General features: G+C 50.4%; 1 protein-coding gene across 1 annotated transcript in view; it reads right to left on the reverse strand.

The window, feature by feature from the left end:
• Window positions 1–18,874, reverse strand: part of acaa1 (acetyl-CoA acyltransferase 1) — a 29,788-nt gene extending 10,914 nt beyond the window's left edge. The window contains exons 1-9 of the mRNA XM_041184581.1: window positions 18,543–18,874; window positions 17,187–17,280; window positions 15,997–16,054; window positions 15,818–15,897; window positions 10,435–10,477; window positions 6,261–6,368; window positions 5,621–5,701; window positions 2,482–2,672; window positions 521–700 (exon numbers count right to left, since the gene is read on the reverse strand). Coding sequence (XP_041040515.1) covers window positions 521–700; window positions 2,482–2,672; window positions 5,621–5,701; window positions 6,261–6,368; window positions 10,435–10,477; window positions 15,818–15,897; window positions 15,997–16,054; window positions 17,187–17,280; window positions 18,543–18,710 — 1,003 coding nt within the window. The 5' untranslated portion in view covers window positions 18,711–18,874. The remainder of the gene's footprint in view (window positions 1–520; window positions 701–2,481; window positions 2,673–5,620; window positions 5,702–6,260; window positions 6,369–10,434; window positions 10,478–15,817; window positions 15,898–15,996; window positions 16,055–17,186; window positions 17,281–18,542) is intronic.
• Window positions 18,875–19,405: the final 531 nt, after the last annotated feature.

Genomic DNA, 19,405 nt, shown 5'->3' on the forward strand with positions numbered 1-19,405 from the left:
TTGTATCACTAGGCTTTTAATTTTACCTCTTCTAACAATAACATCCTTTGATTCCACCAATTTTATTAGTAAGCTGGAAAAAAATAAACACATTGCTTGGCATCTTCTAGCTAGGTGCAAGATTTTACCCTTTCTTTTGAATGGCTTATTTAAAAACGCAAATTTCCCCCCTGATACCCATGTTTCTAAACTTCCCCATGTTTATCTAATTACTATTTCAAACCTACTTCTTCCTGTACATCAAAGCCTCTAGACCAGCTGTCTTTAATCCAACTAAAACATAGACACACATAGACACAGACACCACTAAACTCAATTTAAAAAAATATTTCCAATAACATTATAGACATTAATCTCTTCATGACAGGTCAAATGCTCCCATGAAGCACTTGACACATTTGAAGGTGTTATGTAAATGCAAGTTGATGTTGTATACATTCAGACAATAAGCCATGTTGGAACGCCGCCAGGGTGGAAGAGGTCACACTCTGACTGATCCCATTCCCCCAACTAATCTTACCGGCCTTCTCCAGTGCTGCTGGGATGGCGTAGGCGGGTCCGATTCCCATGACGTCAGGTGGGACTCCAACAACTGCGTAAGATCTCAACACGCCCAGGATGGGAAGGCCAAGCTCGATGGCCTTGGAATGTCTCGCCACCAGAACTGCAGCAGCGCCATCACTAACTTGGCTCGAGTTCCCTGGGCAACAGGAAGAAAATCGTCAAGGTTTACATCCAAAATACACAAAGAACTGTGGTACATCAGGTGACAAGAGATCGGTCACAGATGAAATGGGTTAGGGGACTTCTAACCTCATCAGAACTTTATAAGAGGAACTCTCAACAGCACAGCCGCTGTGAAAGTCCGATCTTTCCTGCACACTTTTGACAACCTAGTGTGCACCTTGGGCACACACGTCACTAGGCCCTTTACTAAAACCGCTCCTGGCAACAAGCTCTACAGTGAAACACTAGGCAAAGCCTCAGGGCTGACAGTGTGGGACGATTCCAGGGTTAAAAAGAACAAGAGAGGAGATAAATGAGGGACATGGGGACAATGAGGATCCTTGACTTTAATAAAATAGAGGCACAGAGCGCAAAAGCAAGGACGTTTTGCTAAATGCTGGTTAGGCCCCAGTTGGAGTATCGCATCCAATTCTGAGCACTACACTTTAGTCAAGGCCTTGTCCTAGCACTGACATCCCTCAGTCGAAGCACATCGCTATGTAAGGTTACAATCAGAGAAGGAGAGAGCACAGGAGGAGGCCATTGTACCTGTGTCAGCTCTTTGATAGTGCTATCTTATTAGTCCCACTCCCCTCTTTCCCCAAAAGCCCGGTAAATATTTCCTTATCAAAATATTTATCCACTTCTCTTTTGAAAGTTATTATTGAATCTGCTTCCGCCACCCTTTCAGGTGGCGCGTTCCCAATCATCACAACCCACTCCGTAAAAGCTCATCTTCCCTCTGACTCTTTTGCCAATTACCTTAAATCTGCCTCCTCCAGGCGACAACCCTCCTGCCAGTGGAAACAGTTTCCTCCCCATCTACTCAATGTAAGCCGCCCTTAATTTTAAAGATTATTAAATATTAAATCTCGTCTTTAACCTTCTCCGCCCAAAGGAGAGCAACCCCAATCTCCCCAAATAACCAAAGTCCCTCAACCCTGGTACCGTTCTAATAAATCCTCTCTCCACCCTCTTCAAGGCCTTGACTAAAGTGTAGTGCTCAGAATTGGATGCGATACTCCAACTGGGGCCTAACCGGCATTTAGCAAAACGTCCTTGCTTTTGCGCTCTGGGCCTCTATTTTGTTAAAGTCAAGGATCCTCATTAGTTTGCCAAGCAGCCCTTCTCAACTTCAAACGATAGCTGACTGATATGCCAGAACAAGGACGGTTAATATCAATCGGACACCACATGCGCACACAGTATTGTTTTCCGAACGTACACTCTCAGATCCAGCCAACCCGTTTGTTTTACAAATCCCTTCGTGGGCTGTGGGCGCCGCTGGCAAGGCCAGAATTTGTTGCTCGTTCCTATTCCCCCTTGAATTGTGAGGGCCTTGCCACACCATTTCACAGGGCAGTTAAGAGGCAACCACATGGCTGTGGGGTCTGGAGTCACACGTAGGCCAGACCAGGTGAGGATGGCAGATTTCCTTCCCTGAAGGGACATGAGCGAGCCAGTTGGGTTTTTACAACAGTCGACAATGGTTTCACGGTCACCATTACTGAGATGAGCTTTTCAACTCCCAGAATTTTATTGACTGAATTTAAATTCCACCAGCTGCCGTGATGGGATTTGAACCCACGTCCTGCAGAACATTAGCTTGGGCCTCTGGATTTCAAGGCCGGTGAGATTACCACTACTACGCCACTGCCATCCCCGAACGGCGGTGGTGGTGGTAGTGGGGGGATCCGTTTGAGTAATAGGGAGAAGCCTGCCCTCGGATTTGGTAAACCCTGGTGGCTCTTGTACCTGCAGTCGTGGTGCCATTCTCCTTGAACGCGGGCCGCAGCTTGCTGAGGGCGGCCAGGGTCGTGCCGGCTCGGATCCCGTCATCCTGGGCCACGGTGACGGTTTTCTCAATGCCGGCTTCGTCGAGGATGGTCGTTTTAACCGGTGTGATCTCAGCGTCAAACACGCCCGTTCTCTGGGCTTTGGCAGCTCTGCAACGTAAAATACATACGTGTGTACACACGCAATACAGTTACGACGCCCAAAGTCCGGTTGTCCGAAAAACCAGAAGAATCGTGCGAAAACCGGACATTTGTTTCTCGTGGGCGCCACTCCCAGAACAAAGTGAGCACGGGGATGAAGAGACCATTCCCAGAGGACAGAATCAGTGGGAGCCGTACACACACACACACACACACACACACACACACACACACACACACACACACACACACACAGGGCTGTGCAGCTAAATCAGCTACAGAACCCTCATTGTGCGCAGCGTCAACTACACAAAGCAGCAAGCACGAGAGAGAGGGGGGTGAAGGGACACCAGACTCGTGATAGAGACAAGAACCAGAAAGAAAAAAGTTATTTTCTCAAACTTAGAGCTGTTCTTGCACATTAGTGTTCAGGAACACAGCTTTAGCGATACTGAATACACAACAGCCTGGCGATACTTGTGGAAACACTTTCCCCACCAGCCTGGGTAGTAGATATAAAACCTACCACTGGCGTTTTTAAGAAGTAATAGATAGCTATCATGGCTATGGCTAAAGTTAAGACAAGGTACCAAATGGTTGATGTCAAAAGTTGCAGATAGCGCATTGGTTAGACTAACTACGTGCAGTTCTGGTCACTATTATATAAAGGATATAGAGGGAGGGGGTGGGAAGAAGATTTACATGGATAATGCCAGAAATGCATGGGTATAAATAACAGGAAAGAACTGATGGGCTGGGTCTCTTTACTCTTCAAAGGCGGCTGAGGGGTGACCTAATAGAGGTATTGAGAATTGTGAAAGGTTTTGATAGGGCGGACACAGAGAGAGTGTTTCCTCTTGTGGGGAGGAGCATAACTCGAGGCCGTCAACACAAGAAATCAAATTCAGGAGAAACCTCTTCACCCAGAGAGCGAGAACGTGGAACTCACTGCCACAGGAAGTGGCTGAAGCCAATATTATCGCTAGATTTCAAGGGAAGCGAGACAAGCACAGGAGGGAGAAGGGAATAGAGGGTTACGATAATGGATTTAGGTCAGGAAAGATGGGAGGGAGGCTCGAGTCAAGCATAAACAGCAGCATGGACTGGTCAGGCCGAATGGCCTGTTTCTGCGCCGTGTATTGTATGTCAGACCAGCAAGGCATTCAGAAGCGAACCCCGCACCCCTAAACAACGAACTGTGCGTTTACGTTTGGGTGGTGGTATCTGCTCACTGCCATCTGCATTACTTTTCAAACTTCCAGCCCGTTTCCCTATTTAAAAAGGAGGTTGCAGCCACCACCACAAGGCCCGAGTCCATTGCAGTGCTTCAAAGAGATCTGCCTACTCGCCACAAGCCACTCAGTTCATGGGCAATTAGGAATGGGCAACAAACACTGGCCTAGCCGACGACACCCTCAACCTGTGAATAAATAAGTAAAAACACAATAGATGTTACAGGGAGAGGGAAGTAACAATTTGAACAGAGATACAGGATTGGGCCATTGGGCCTTGAGGACCAGATGCCTTTACCAAAGGAACTGGATGAATGGTGAAAGACCACGTGGTCTACTGAGCTTTCCCATTACTCACAGTCTTAAGCATCGTGAATCCCAAACTCCATCCCCCACCCCCGCCAGCAAACCCGTAATCTCCCGCAACATTTTTTTAAAAAAAAAATACGCACATCCGTGAAACATTCCCTCTGCTCTTTTATAGTCCGTGATCTCGGTCGATGTTGGGGTGCATTCGGACACAGAACGGACGTGGAGTTCATCACAATCTGCCAACACTCGCTGTGAGGAGGAATGCAGGCGGACTGGAGATTGGGATGGGAGAGGAGAGACCAGGAAACCTATAGGGAAAAGGTATTCCCTCCTGTTGGTGTGTTGAGAGGTTGTCTTCTTTCATTGGAATGTGGGCGTCGCCGGCAAGGCCAGTGTTTGTTGCCCATCCCTAATTGCCCTTGAACTGAGTGGCTTGCTAGGAAGGGCAGTTAAGAGTCAATCACACTGCTGTGGGTCTGGAGTCACATGTAGGCCAGACCAGGTAAAGATGGCAGATTTCCTTCCCTAAAGGACATTAGTGAACAACAATCAATCAATGATAGTTATCATGGTCACCATTACTGAGACTAGCTTTCCAGGACAAAGCAGCCCCGCTTGGTTGGCACCACATCCACAAACATTCACTCCCTTCACCACTGACACACAGTAACAGCAGGGTGTACCATCTACAAGATGCACTGCAGGAACTCACCAAGGCTCCTTCAACAGCACCTTGCAAACCCACGACCACTGCTACCTAGAAGGACAAGGGCAGCAGATAGATGGGAACACCACCACCTGGAAGTTCCCCTCCAAGTTACTCACCATCCTGACTTGGAAATATATCGGCCGTTCCTTCACTGTCGCTGGGTCAAAATCCTGGAACTCCCTCCCTAACAGCACTGTGGGTGTACCTACACCACATGGACTGCAGCGGTTCAAGAAGACAGCTCACCACCACCTTCTCAAGGGCAATTAGGGATGGGCAATAAATGCTGGCCCAGCCAGCGAAGCTCACATCCCGTCAATGAATTTTTCAAAAAAATTCCAGATTAATGAATTGAATTTAAATTCCACCAGGCCGTTTATCCAGAGGATTAGCCTGGGCCTCTGAATAACGGGTCAAGTGACATTACCACTAAGCCGCCATCTCCCCCATTAAATTAAGTTAAAATTGTCAGAGTGGGAAGAGAGAGAGGTTAGCGGGACTTTATTTTAATAGCCAGCGGGTGGATTGTGGGAAAGGTGAAATGATTTGCCACCAAACGATTGAGAAACAGACCACCGATTATCTGAAGCAGTGAAATGATGCAGGGCCAGCAGGGGGCGATGAGAACAAAGCGGCAGCGGGAGTAGGTTAATCTGAGCGGTGGACATACTGAACTGGCGGGGGTTGGGCAGGAGGGAACGTACTTTTGCTGAGAGACCACAGCGAAGGCGTCCTGCTTCTCCCTGGAGATTCCAAACCGCTCGGCCACATTCTCCGACGTTATCCTGTGGGAAATCAGCACTCGGGTCAGCCCGGGGCACATCACAGCTATCGGCCGGGAGAAATAGTCTACGCGTGAGTTGGCTCCTATATTAAAACAAGAGTCACACTTCAAAAGTGCCTGATTAGCTGTCAAGTGCTTGGGAACGCTCCGAGGTTGTGAAAGGAGCTATATAAATGCAGCTCTCTCTTTCTTCGCGTGCTCAATATCTAAAGAATTAGTTATCCCGCTTGATACTTACAAGTTATGGCGATGGTGTCACATTGAGATGGTGTCACATAACGTTAAGTGCAGCCGATTCTAATCAATGAGTCAAAGGGAATTCAGCTCTCAGGTCTACCTGCAGCAGCAGTACCTCACAAATCTTAACACTACTCACCCTTTATATCTTCTTAAATAAAGGGGCAGTTTCAAACAATATAGATACCAGTATCACGGCAGAACGTGCACTGTTATTTTAACAATAGGAGATTCGAGAAGGGCATTATGTCAGAACATTGCTGAGTAAGGAAGGAGCCAGCTCATATACAACACTGAGGTGCAAACAGAAGAGAGTGTGTTACCCCATGGGAATCAGGCAGTCCCTGGCCTTCTTATTGTCCATCATTCGACTGCTAACGTCCCCCAGGCTGTCAGGATCGCCTGCAGTTCTTCGACTCATGCTCTCAACTCTGCATGGAACAAAACAGTATATTGTTCAAAATAATGAAAATGACCCATGTGCCTGGATGAGTGCAGCTCCAACAGCACTCAAGAAGCTCGACACCATCCAGGACAAAGCAGCCCCCGCTTGATTGTCACCACATCCACAAACATTCACTCCCTCCACCACTGATGCACAGTAGCAGCAGTGCGTACCATCTACAAAATGCACTGCAGGAATTCACCAAGGTTCCTTAGACAGCACCTTCCAAACCCACGACCGCTAACATTCAGAAGTACAAGGGCAGCAGATAGATGGGAACACCATCATCTGGAAGTACCCCTCCAAGCCACTCACCATCCTGACTCGTTCCTTCACTGTCGCTGGGTCAAAATCCTGGAACTCCCTCCCTAACAGCGCTGTGGGTGTACCTACACCAGATGGACTGCAGCGGTTCAAGAAGGCAGCTCACCCCCACCTTCTCAAGGGGCAACTAGGGATGGGCAGTCATTGCTAGTTTAGCCAGCGACGCCCTATATTAAAACAAGAGTCACACTTCAAAAATGCCTCATTAGCTGTCAAGTGCTTGGGAACATCCTGAGGTTGTGAAAGGAGCTATATAAATGCAGCCCTCTCTTTTCTGGGTCAGCCCCAGCCATCTAACTTTGAGCACCACATGTTAGGAGGGATGTTAAGGCCTTGGGGAGGATGCTGAGGAGATTTACTCGAGCGGTAAAAGGGATGAGGGGCTTCGGTTGCATGGAGGGTCTGGAGAAGCTGGGGATTGCTCTCCTCAGAGCAGAGAAGGTTAAGGTGAGATTTGACAAGAGGGGTTCAAAATCATGAAGGGGCTTGATAGAGTAAATAAGTGGAAACTGTTTCCACTGGCGGGAGGGTCGGCAACCGGAGGACACAGGTTTAACAGTCGCTTGGTAGTACAGGACTTGATTATTGCTGAAAATAAAAAGAGAGGTGTCGAAGCTTTTTATCTTGCACTCATCGGTACAATTGGCAAGTCTCTCTTTTTCAGCAAAACACAGATTTAAGGCAATTGGCAGAAGAACCAGAGGGGGAGGTGAGGAGAGGGTGGTTTTTTTTCTTTAAAAAAAACACAGCGAATTCTTGCAACCTGAAAGGAGGGCGGGAGCAGATCCAGTAGTAACTTTCAAAAGGGAATCGGAATTATTTTTTTTTTTAAAAAGTGAAGGATTTGAGTTTGCTGTGGGGAAAGGGGCAGTGGGAGTGGAGCCCAAGGGATTGCTCTTGCAAAGAGCTAGCACGGGCGTGATGGGCCGAATGGCCTCTATTGGTGCTGTAACAATTTAAAGAAAAGCTACCATTCAAAAAAGAAAAGTCTCCAGTCTTATTTAGCAAGAGGTTCCAAAGCAGAGCAGCAACATTTAGTGTTAGCAGTTTATTAGACCATAAGACATAGGAGCAGAAATTAGGCCAATCAGCCCATCGAGTCTACTCCGCCATTCAATCATGGCTGATAGGTTTCTCAATCCCATTCTCCTGCCTTCTCCCTGTAACCTTTGATCCCCTTACCAATCAAGAACCTATCTATCTCCATCTTAAATACACTCAGTGACCTGGCCTCCACAGCCTTCTGTGGCAATGAATTCCATAGATTCACCACTCTCTGGCTAAAGAAGTTTCTCCTCATCTCTGTTCTAAAAGGTCTTCCCTTTACTCTGAGGCTGTGCCCTCGGATCCTAGTCTCTCCTACTAACCAATTGATATAACACAAAGATCTTAGTTTATCACTTAGAACTATCGCCTCCGGCAACAGGTCCTGGGACTTCCCTACTGGTGCTCTGGAGGTCTCTCCATGCACAACCCACGATTGGAAGGGGTCATGAGGACTTGAAACGTCAACTGTGCTCTCCTCTGCCAATGCTGCCAGACCTGCTGAGTTTTTCCAGGTATTTCTGTTTCTGTTTTTGTTTTGGATTTCCAGCGTCCGCAGTTTTTTTGCTTTTACCATGATTGGAAGGGGTGGTGGGGGTGAGGGCAGTAATTTCTAACTCTGCCAATTTTCCAGCGGCTGAAGCAGACCCCGTGTGAAAGTTTCGCACTTCCCCACCGCCGCGGGTTTTCTCCCATCTTATTACCGGGTCCATTGGGAGATTAACGGAGAGGTTTTTCTTTTTTTAAAACCAAAACGAAGAGGTTCAAAGCGAACAGGGTTCAAGTTTAGCTGTCAGCGTCCTTCAGGCAGGAACTGTCCCCACCCCATTGGAAATAGCAGAACGGGTCCCGTCTGGATCACTCTCCCCGGAGAGAGAATCCGAGGCAGAAAGGCAGGGCGGCTACAAACTAGAGAAAGGGAGGGCCGAGGGGCATTAGGTGGGGGGGGGATGACGGGGTTCAACGGGCTGAAGGGCCCTCGTCATCTGAAGTTGGGCCGTGGTAGAAGCACATATAGAGTTGGCAGCTATTCAGCCAGCACAATGCCGGAGGTACTTGACCCACCAACGCAGCAGTGAGGAATCAATACTCTGTGGACATTGAGTTCAACAATTTTAGATCTTGAACTCCCTCCTCCATCCCCACCCACTTTCCGTTTCTTCCCCCTCCTTTTTGTTTTTTCCAATAATTTATATAGATTTTTCTTTTCCCACCTATTTCCATTATTTTTAAATATATTTCCACCCATTGTTTCATCTCTACCTTTTACCCTTTTTAGTATTCCCCCCACTAGAGCTATCTGTACCTTGCTTGCCCTGCTCTCCACTCTTAATTAGCACATTCCTTTAGATAATATCACCACCTTCAACACCTCTTTGTCCTTTTGTCTGTGACATCTTTTGGTTATCTCCTCCTATCACTGGCTGCTTGTCCCAACAACCACCCTCACCCCCCTTAAACCGGCTTATATTTCACCCCTTTCCTATTTTTACTTAGTCCTGTTGAAGGGTCATGAGGACTCGAAACGTTAACTGTGTCCCTCAGCGCCGATGCTGCCAGACCTGCTGTGTTTTTCCAGGTATTTCTGTTTCTGTTTTTGTTTTGGATTTCCAGCGTCCGCAGTTTTTTTGTTTTTATCTCAGTGAAGAATCAATACTCTGCAGCGATGCTGGTTTCCTTGGGCAGTGCCAAGCTAGTTTGTCTTAGCTCAGGTGCTATGGAAGCAAAACTGACACCAGGCAAAACAACAACAATTCTCCGCTCCCGGCTCCACTGGGTGGAGCTGATCAGATTAGGGCCCCTGCTCCAATCTCCCTCCCGTCTTGGTCAAGCGTCACACGCCAAGGGTGGAAGGCGAAACGGCCGCTCAGCCCGTCAACCTCCTGCCATGGGTTACCCGTGCGCCACCAGCCCCTGGTTCGCAGACCTCGCCGAAAACCCGTTCAAACCGCGAGCCAAAGAAACCGGCCGTCCGAAGGCCAATGGCGGGACGCGCTCGTGCGGAGGTGCTGAGGGGAACGCTGGCCAACCTCACAGCCGTATCCTGGCAACGGGTCACTGTGGGGCCGCAGGGCCAACCTCACAGCCGTATCCTGGCAACGGGTCACTGTGGGGCCGCGGGGCCAACCTCACAGCCGTATCCTGGCAACGGGTCACTGTGGGGCCGCGGGGCCAACCTCACAGCCGTATCCTGGCAACAGGTCACTGTGGGGACACTGGCCAACCTCACAGCCGTATCCTGGCAACGGGTCACTGTGGGGCCCAACCTCACAGCCGTATCCTGGCAACAGATCACTGTGGGGACACTGGCCAACCTCACAGCCGTATCCTGGCAACAGGTCACTGTGGGGCCCAACCTCACAGCCGTATCCTGGCAACGGGTCACTGTGGGGCCGCGGGGCCAACCTCACAGCCGTATCCTGGCAACGGTCACTAAGGGGAACGCTGGCCAACATCACAGCCGTATCCTGGCAACAGGTCACTGTGGGGCCCAACTTCACAGCTGTATCCTGGCAACAGGTCACTGTGGGGCCATGGGCCAACCTCACAGCCGTATCCTGGCAACGGGTCACTGTGGGGACACTGGCCAACCTCACAGCCGTATCCTGGCAACAGGTCACTGTGGGGCCACGAGGCGGGGACATAAAACCGACGCGGAGCACGCGGTCCAACAACGAACCTACCCACAGGCCAGGCCAATGTCGTAGGAGCCATTCCTGATGCCACCTGCAAAGAAACACATCGCTTCGGTCAGTGAGTGAGTGAGTGTTCATCATCGGTCACACACACACAGCTTAAAGCACAAGGAAAATACATTGGTTAAAAAGTGCAGCCATTTACACGTCAAGTGACTGTTACCTTAGCCCCTTCAAATTCACCCAACGCCAGAGCACAGGAGGCCACTCTGTCCATCGTACCCGGTGTCAGCCCTTTGAAAGAGCTAACCCTGGAACTTGCTGCCTGCAAAAGGTGGTGGAAGCAGCAGCCAATGATTTCCAAAGGAAAAGAAACTTGCCAGGGCCACAGGGATGGAGCAACTGACCGGACTGGACTGTTCTACAGAGAGCTGGGCATCGATTCGATGGGCCGAATGGCCGCCTTCTGTGCCGCAGTGACTCTTATCCGACGCACCTTGGTCTTCCCCCATAGCCCTGCAGCTGGCTCCCCTCCAAGTATTTATCCATTCCCCCCCCCCCCCCCAACTTTTTATAGTTGCTGCTCAGTCTGCTTCCACCACTGTCCTTTACAGGCAGCGTATCCCCAGATCGCAACAACTCGCTGCGTGTTTGAAAAGGAAAACGCTTCCTCATCTCGCCCTCTGGCTCTGACGCAAACGGCCAAATCCGGCATTTCTCTGGTTACTGGCCTTCCTGCCAGTGGAAACAGTTTCTCCATGTTGACCCCATCAAAACCCTTCGCCGCTATCAAACCTCCCATCAGCCTCTCTGCTCCAAGGGCACCAATCAGATTTGGTACTTTGGTCTCGAGAGAGAGAGACAGAGAGACAAACATCAGCCAGAGCTGCTCAACAACCACTGGACAGTCAGAGGAGCTTCGCCAAGAGAAGGGCAGGGAGGAAGATTTATTTATTTATCCCACTTAAGACAGAGTTGAGGAGGAATTTCTTCTCTCAGAGGTTAGTCAACCTGAGGAATTCTTCACCGCAGAGGGCTGTAGAGGCTGGGTCACTAAGTATATTCAAGGCTGAGATAGACAGGTTTTTAATCAGTAAGGGAATCAAGGGGTTACGGGGAAAAGGCAGGAAAGTGGAGTTGGGGATTATCAGATCAGCCATGATCTCATTGAATGGCACAGCACACTCGATGGCCCGAATGGCCTACTTCTGCTCCTACGTCTTATGACAATCGGTTAAGGAGGAGATCTCCGATGTGTTGAAAATTAGAATCACAGGAACTTACAGCAAAGGCAGCCATTCAGCCCATCAAGCCTATGCTGTCAGTGGTTCTTGAAAATAGTGAGCAGCGATTACCACTGGCTGCACATCAGTGATGCAAGTACATAAATTTAATCGAGAAAGAACAGAGGTTCAGAAAAATGCATATACACTAGAGTTGTTAGAACACGGAGTGCCCAGTTAGAAACAATAGCAAAAACATAGACTCCACATGAACTTTGCAAAGGGAGGCAGATCAATATTTGATAAGGAATAACAAGTGTAAGGGACAGGAGCTGGAGAAATGGACTGAAAGGATAGCTCTCGCACAGAGCCAACTTAATCATGATGGGCCAAATGGGACAGTAATGTAAAAATTCAAAGATACCTGTGGAACACCCTCAACCTCAAACAGCATCCACCGATGGTGTTGGGCACAAGCAGCTGACTTCCAACCTTGGGAGTTGTAACTCAGTTGGTAACACTCCCTCCTCCAAGTCAGAATGTTCTGGGTTCAAGTCCTGCTCTAGGGCTTCAGCGCAAAAAAAAAATATCAGGGCTGACACTCTAGCGCAGCACTGAGGGAGTGCCGCACTGTTGGAGGTGCCGTCTTCCGGATGAGACGTTAAACAGAGGCCCCGTCTGCCCCTCCCAGGTGGATGTAAAAGGTCCCAGGGCACTTTACTGAAGAGGAACAGGGGAGCTCTCCCCGGGGTCCTGGCCAATATTTACCCCTCAACCAACATCACAAAAATATCACGATGCTGTTTGTGGGAGCCTGCTGTGCGCAAATTGGCTGCCACACTTCCCACATCACAACAGCGGTCACAATTCAAAAGTGATTAATTTACTGTAAAATGCTTCGAGACAGCCGGTGGTCACAGAGGGCGCTATATAAATGTAGGTCTTTTTTGTGATTGATGTGGAAGTCAGGTCGACTGTCCACAGGGCGTAGTCTGTCCAAACAGGCTTGACTGAAGGTACGATTCTCGAGAGCGCAGTGACCCACGGACTCAGCCTCAACCACTGCCTTTCATCCAAAGTCCAACTCCCCTCAGGCCATGATCAATAATGCACATGTTAAAACCAAGTGAAAAATCCCAGGACATTTGGAGTCAAGTGCAACTTTCACAGCAGAACGAAGCTCGCTGTTTTCGGATTCCCTTCAGACAAAAAGAATAAAACGAGCATTAAATCTGTCCCACCTCAAAGGATAAGGAAGTCAACCATCAATGTTCGGCAGACAAGATATTAAAGATCAGCAAAAGTCATTATGACTGTCACAAAAAATACTATGGCTACAAGAGCAGGTCAGAGGCTAGGAATCGTGTGACAAGTAACTCACCTCCTGACTCCCCAAAGCCTGTACACCATCTACAAAGCACAAGTCAGGAGTGTGATGAATACTCCCCACTTGCCTGGATGAGTTGCAGCTCCCACAACACTCAAGAAGCTCAACACCATCCAGGACAAAGCAGCCCGCTTGATTGGCACCACATCCACAAACATTCACTCCCTCCACCACCGACACACAGTAGCAGCAGTGTGTACCATCTACAAGATGCACTGCAGAAACTCACCAAGGCTCCTTAGACAGCATCTTCCAAACCCACGACCACTACCACCTAGAAGGACAAGGGCAGCAGACACATGGGAACAGCACCACCTGGAAGTTCCCCTCCAAGTCACTCACCATCCTGACTTGGAAATATATCGCTGTTCCTTCACTGTTGCTGGGTCAAAATCCTGGAACTCCCTCCCTAATAGCACTGTGGGTGTACCTACACCACATGGACTGGAACCGTTCAAGAAGGCAGCTCACCACCACCTTCTCAAGGGGCAATTAGGGATGGGCAATAAATGCTAGCCCAGCCATTGAAGCCCACATCCCGTGAATGAATAAGAATAAACTGGGGAGGCGGTGTCGCTGGACTAATAATCCAGACACCCAGGGCAATGCTCTGGGGACCCGGGTTCGAATGCCACCATGGCTGATGGTGAAATTTGAATTCAATAAAAATCTGGAATTAAAAGTCTTGACGATGACCACGAAACCATCGCCGATTGATGTAAACGCCCATCTGGCTCACTAATGTTCTTTTGGGAAGGAAATCTACTGTCCTTACCAGGTCTGGCCCACATGTGACTCCAGACCCACAGCAATGTGGTTGACTCTTAAATGCCCTCCAAACAAGGGCAGTTAGGGATGGGCAATAAATGCTGGCCTAGCTAGCAATGCCCAAAATCACACGAATGAATTAAAAAAAAACAGGGCTCAAACGTAAAGTAGCTGCTTTTAGTGACACAGGAACGTTAGCGGATGTGGTGGACTTCCAACCTTTTGTCAGTGAGAACAGGGAAAATCTGATGCAGCCACGTCCTCAACACTCAGTAGGGCTGCCATCACTGGGAGAGGTCCTACAATATAAACCTCCCCCTTACCCCCAACTTTCCCCTGCCCAGACAGATCCCAAGTCTACAGTGATGTTCCAGTGCCAAACCATATATGGTTATTACCATGGACCTGTAATCAATCTCTTCTTAATCAGTTGTTGGGTTATTGTCCGATATCCCTATCACTCTTATATGGAGGTTTTATTTTTTTTTTTAAACGGGTGTGGGTGTCGCTGGCTAGGCCAGCATTGATTCCCCGTCCCTCACTGTCCTTGAGAAGGTGGGGGTGAGCCGCCTTCTTGAGCCGCTGCAGTCCCTGTGGTGTACTTACACCCACAGTGCTATTAGGGAGGGAGTTCCAGGATTTTGACAATAAAGGAATGGCGATATATTTCCAAGTCAGGATGCTGTGTGGCTTGGAGGGGAACTTCCAGGTGGTGGTGTTGCCATGCAACTGCTGCCCTTGTCTTTCTAGATGGTAGTGGTCGTGAGTTTGGAAGGTGCTTGTCAAAGAAGCCTTGGTGAGTTGCTACAGTACATCTTGTAGATGGTACACACTGCTGCTACTGTGCGTTGATGGTGGAGGGAGAGGATGTTGAAGGTGATGGATGGGGTGACAATCAAGCTTTGTCCTGGACTGTGTCAAGCTTCTTGAGTGTTGTGGGAGCCGCACTCATCCAGGCAGAGTATTCCATCGCATTCCTGACTTGTGCCTCGTAGGCTGACTTTGGGAGAGTCAGGAGGTGAGTTACTCTGCAGAATTCTCAGCCTCTGACCTGCTCTTGTAGCCACGGTATTTATATGGCTCGTCCAGTTCCCCTTCTGAATGGAGAAGAGGATACCCTATTCTAGGATATTGTCATATATTTTTCACCTCCAGTACATGCTCAAGGCCTAGGAAACATCTGGTTATTACCCTGAACTAAAATCAAGTCAATGATAATAAACTGTGTGTAAATGGTTGTGTTTAAGATAAATTCGCAACATGCCAGAGACTCTTTCAGGAGATCATAAGTATATCGTCTTGACTACTTACAGCAAGATTCAGGCCCAAGGAGCTCTAGTGTTGGTATTTTTTATACATTACTCCCTATAACTGGTTCATCTCCAATCAGCGAATCTGTGCAATAAAGTGTTTCGTGTTTCTACTCAATAAACTACGGGTCCCATCCCAGTGCATCCATAACACACGCCGAATCATACATATGCCTCCCCTCCATATCCTTAACTAATTTAATGTTTCTTAGCTTCTGTCAGCCCTGGCGCAGTTGGTGGCATTTTCTCCTCCGATTCAGGTCCTGGCTTCAAATCTAGAGCTTTGAGGTACAAAGTCCAGTCAGATGCTTCAGTGCAGTACTGAGGGAGTGCTGCACTGTCAGTGGAGCCACCTTTCGGATGAGATGCTAAACTGAGGCCCCAACTGCCCTCTCGAGTGGACATGAAGGTCCCACGACCACTGTTCCAAACAGGAGGAGGGGGGTTTCCCCACAGGGAGACTATTTATCCCTCAGCCAACATCATAGAACGGATTACCTGATCGTTTTCACATTGCTGTGTGTGTGGGATCTGGCTGGGTCCAAATTAGCAGCCGCCTTCCCTGCATGGCAGCAGTGACTACACTGCACTGGTTGTGAAAATGCTGTATGGCTGCAAGTCTTTCTCTCCGCATCATGGATGGTTAGTGAGGCTAACAGCTCGTGTACTCCAGGCCCTACGGTTACAGAAAGAGAACGCTTCCATTCATATCGAACAGCTGCAACGATAGCCCCAGCACTCACCTGCAATGTTGATAAAAGCCTGAAGCCCCGAGGAACACTGTCGGTTGACACAGTACACAGGGACAGACTCAGGAATAGCACTAGCGAGGGGGAAAACAGTAAACGGATTAAAATGAGCGAGCGCACAAGAGTCCGCGGGTCAGAACAATGTGGAGAGAAGCAGAAATTAAAGCCCGTACCTCATGAACTGAGCTCCCCTCGCCATCAGCGCTCCAGCACCTGGCTGTAAGACGTTTCCTAGCGGAAGGTCAAACAAACGCTCATTGTGACGGCAGCAGAGGCCCGCGTTTCGTATCTCATCGCCACAAACGCTTGAACCGTTTCGCCCCCACCCCCCCTCCCCCCAACCGGATGTTTTTTCTATTGAAGGCCACCGACCGTCACTGCCAAGGTCGCTCCGCCACAGCGCTGTCCCTGTAGGAGGGGCGGTGAGGCTGCTCGCCCGTGCTCTCTCCAGGGAACAATCCAGAACCCGCTACTTCTGCACGATCGAAAACGTGCTCGGAATCACAGGCCGGCGGGACCGTGCAAAAATGTGGAGAGCTGCCAGAAAACTCGGCAGGTCTGCGGAGAGAGAGAGAGAGAGAGAGAGAGAGGGGGGGGGGGGGGGGTGGGGAGAGAGGGGGAGGGGGGAGGGAGGGGGAGATAGGGGGAGGGGGAGGGGGGGGAGAGAGGGAGGGGGAGGGAGGGGTAGGGGGAGAGAGGGAGGGGGAGGGGGAGGGGAGGGAGGGAGAGAGGGAGGGAGAGGGCGGAGCTAACCTTTCGAGTCCCACATGACCTCGTCGGAGCTCCGACGGGATCATCTCTTGGATGACGGTGTGAAAATAAGCTACATTGGAGCAGGGGGCCACCTTGAAAAGTGTAGCTCCATTGGTCATCGGAGCGCTGACTAATTGTCTAGGAGCGGCAACCCGGACTGTGCACTCTCAATGGATCTTAGGAAAAGAAAATCCTTGGTGACGGCACTTGCTGAAAAAAATGTATCCCTGGGATGAGGGCATCGCTGGCTAGGCCAGCATTTATTGCCCATCCCCTAAGGGTGGGGCAATTAAGATTCAACTGCTGGAGTCACACATAGGCCAGGACAGGTAAGGATGGCAGATTTCCTTCCCTAAAAGGATATACGTGAACTAGAGAGGTTTTTAACAACAATCAGCAACGGTGGTCATTTCCTGACTTTTACTGAATTCAAACCTCGCCATCTTTCATGGTGGGATTCGAACCCTGGTCCCCAGAGCATTACCCTGGGTCTCTGGAATACCAGTCCAGTGACAATGCCACCCCCCCACCCACCCCCCGAATTGGATTTAAAGACTGAAAAATAAAAGGGGATTTTCAAGAAACAAAAAAGAGAATAGTCTTTAGTTACCGACACATATGTCCCCCAGGCGATGAGGGTCGAGTTTGATGTCCCTAAGCACAGCCAACATGACAGCGGAGAGCAGTTCGTCTGGTGTCGTGTCCTGTAGAAATCACAGAAATTACTGGCCCGCCCATGTTAAGTCAGAGACACGGGAAGTGGAGAAATACTGTTGAAAAGATACTTCCCTCAGTCTGGTCTTGACCCAATAAAGTCAGAGCTACAACAAGAACGGCATCTAGTCATTGTACCTCCAAATACAGGTTTGGGGAAAAGGAATTATTCAGGAAGGACAAGAAAGCTTCTCGCTCAGAAACTAGTGTGAACTAAATTAGCCAAAACGTTCAGTGAATGGGGGTTACATAGAGGCTGGGGGTGGTGAATGGGGGTTACATAGAGGCTGGTGGAGTTTGGGGATGGGGGCATCAGGGGGAAGGGGTTAGAGAGCAAGGGAGCAGGGTGGTAGGGTACTGGAATTGGGGGTGGGATTTAAAGGTGGGTGAAGGGAGGACATTAGGAATATTTCCATTTCGAATCTCTCTACACTACACAGTTCAGGTTTTCTAAACATTGAAACTGAGCCAATGGCCAGGAGGCAAAATCTAGACTCGACTGATGAAAGGTCACAGGACAGAATCATTAACTGTTCCATTTCTTCACCTCCCTAATTACCCACTAACCCACTTTCTTACCCCCTCCCCACACTCAACCCCCTACCCCCCACCCCACCCCCTCCCCCATCCCCTACCCCCTCCCCCATCCCCCTCCACCCCAACCCGTCATCGCCCCTCCCCCCACTCTCCCCCTCCCCCCTACTCCCCCCTACCCCCACTTACTCCTCCCCTCCCCCCACTCTCCCCCCCACCCACCCATTCCCCCTCTCCTCCCCCTCCCTCCCACTCCCCCCTACCCCCACTTACTCCTCCCCTCCCCCCACTCTCCCCCCCACCCACCCATTCCCCCTCCCCCCACCCATTCCCCCTCTCCTCCCCCTCCCTCCCACTCCTCCCTACCCCCACTTACTCCTCCCCTCCCCCCACTCTCCCCCCCACCCCCCACCCATTCCCCCTCCCCCCACCCATTCCCCCTCTCCTCCCCCTCCCTCCCACTCCCCCCTACCCCCACTTACTCCTCCCCTCCCCCCACCCCCCACCCATTCCCCCTCCCCCCACCCATTCCCCCTCTCCTCCCCCTCCCTCCCACTCCTCCCTACCCCCACTTACTCCTCCCCTCCCCCCACCCCCCACCCATTCCCCCTCCCCCCCACCCATTCCCCCTCTCCTCCCCCCCCCACCAACCCCCCCCCCCCCCCCCCCCCCCCCCCCCCCGCAACTCTCTCTCCCCACCTCCCCCTCCCCCCCTCACCTTGAAGCTGCCTCTCTTGGCTTTGCCGATCGCTGTCCTCACTCCATGCACCAGCACCACCTCCTGCTCTGGCCCGCCGGCCAGTCCCAGACCCAGTCCCAGACCCCGGGGCCGCTGCTGGCCGGAGCCCGGGGCCAGGTGGCCGGACAGGACCTGGAGCCGGAGCATGTGAGACCCGGGTGGGGTGTCTCACTGTAACTAACTATCTCCGTGTCTGTCTGTGTCTCACCGCTTCACACACTCTGTCTCTGTCTCTGTTTCTCTGTCTGTGTCTGTGTCCCTCTCTGTCTCTGTTTCTCTGTCTGTGTCTGTGTCCCTCTCTGTCTCTCCCTCTGTCTGTGTCTGTGTCCCTCTCTGTCTCTCCCTCTGTCTGTGTCTGTGTCCCTCTCTGTCTCTCCCTCTGTCTATGTCTGTGTCCCTCTGTTTCTCTGTATCGCTTCCGTTTTCCCGTCACGTGACTCTCTCCAGTCCAACCCCGGAATCAGAATCAGCAAAATTTAGCGGAGATCTGGACACTGTCCGCAAGCAGCACTCCCCCCCGCAAATCACGCCCCTGCCAATAGCTGTCCACTCACACACATCCCTGTACATCACTGTCCACTCACACACATCCCTGTACATCACTGTCCACTCACACACATCCCTGTACATCACTGTCCACTCACACACATCCCTGTACATCACTGTCCACTCACATACATCCCTGTACATCACTGTCCACTCACACACATCCCTGTACATCACTGTCCACTCACACACATCCCTGTACATCACTGTGCGCTCACACACAGAGATCCCTGTACATCACTGTCCACTCACACACAGAGATCCCTGTACATCACTGTCCACTCACACACATCCCT

This window comes from Carcharodon carcharias, chromosome 3 (assembly GCF_017639515.1).
Source record: "Carcharodon carcharias isolate sCarCar2 chromosome 3, sCarCar2.pri, whole genome shotgun sequence".
Taxonomy (NCBI): Eukaryota; Metazoa; Chordata; class Chondrichthyes; order Lamniformes; family Lamnidae; genus Carcharodon; species Carcharodon carcharias.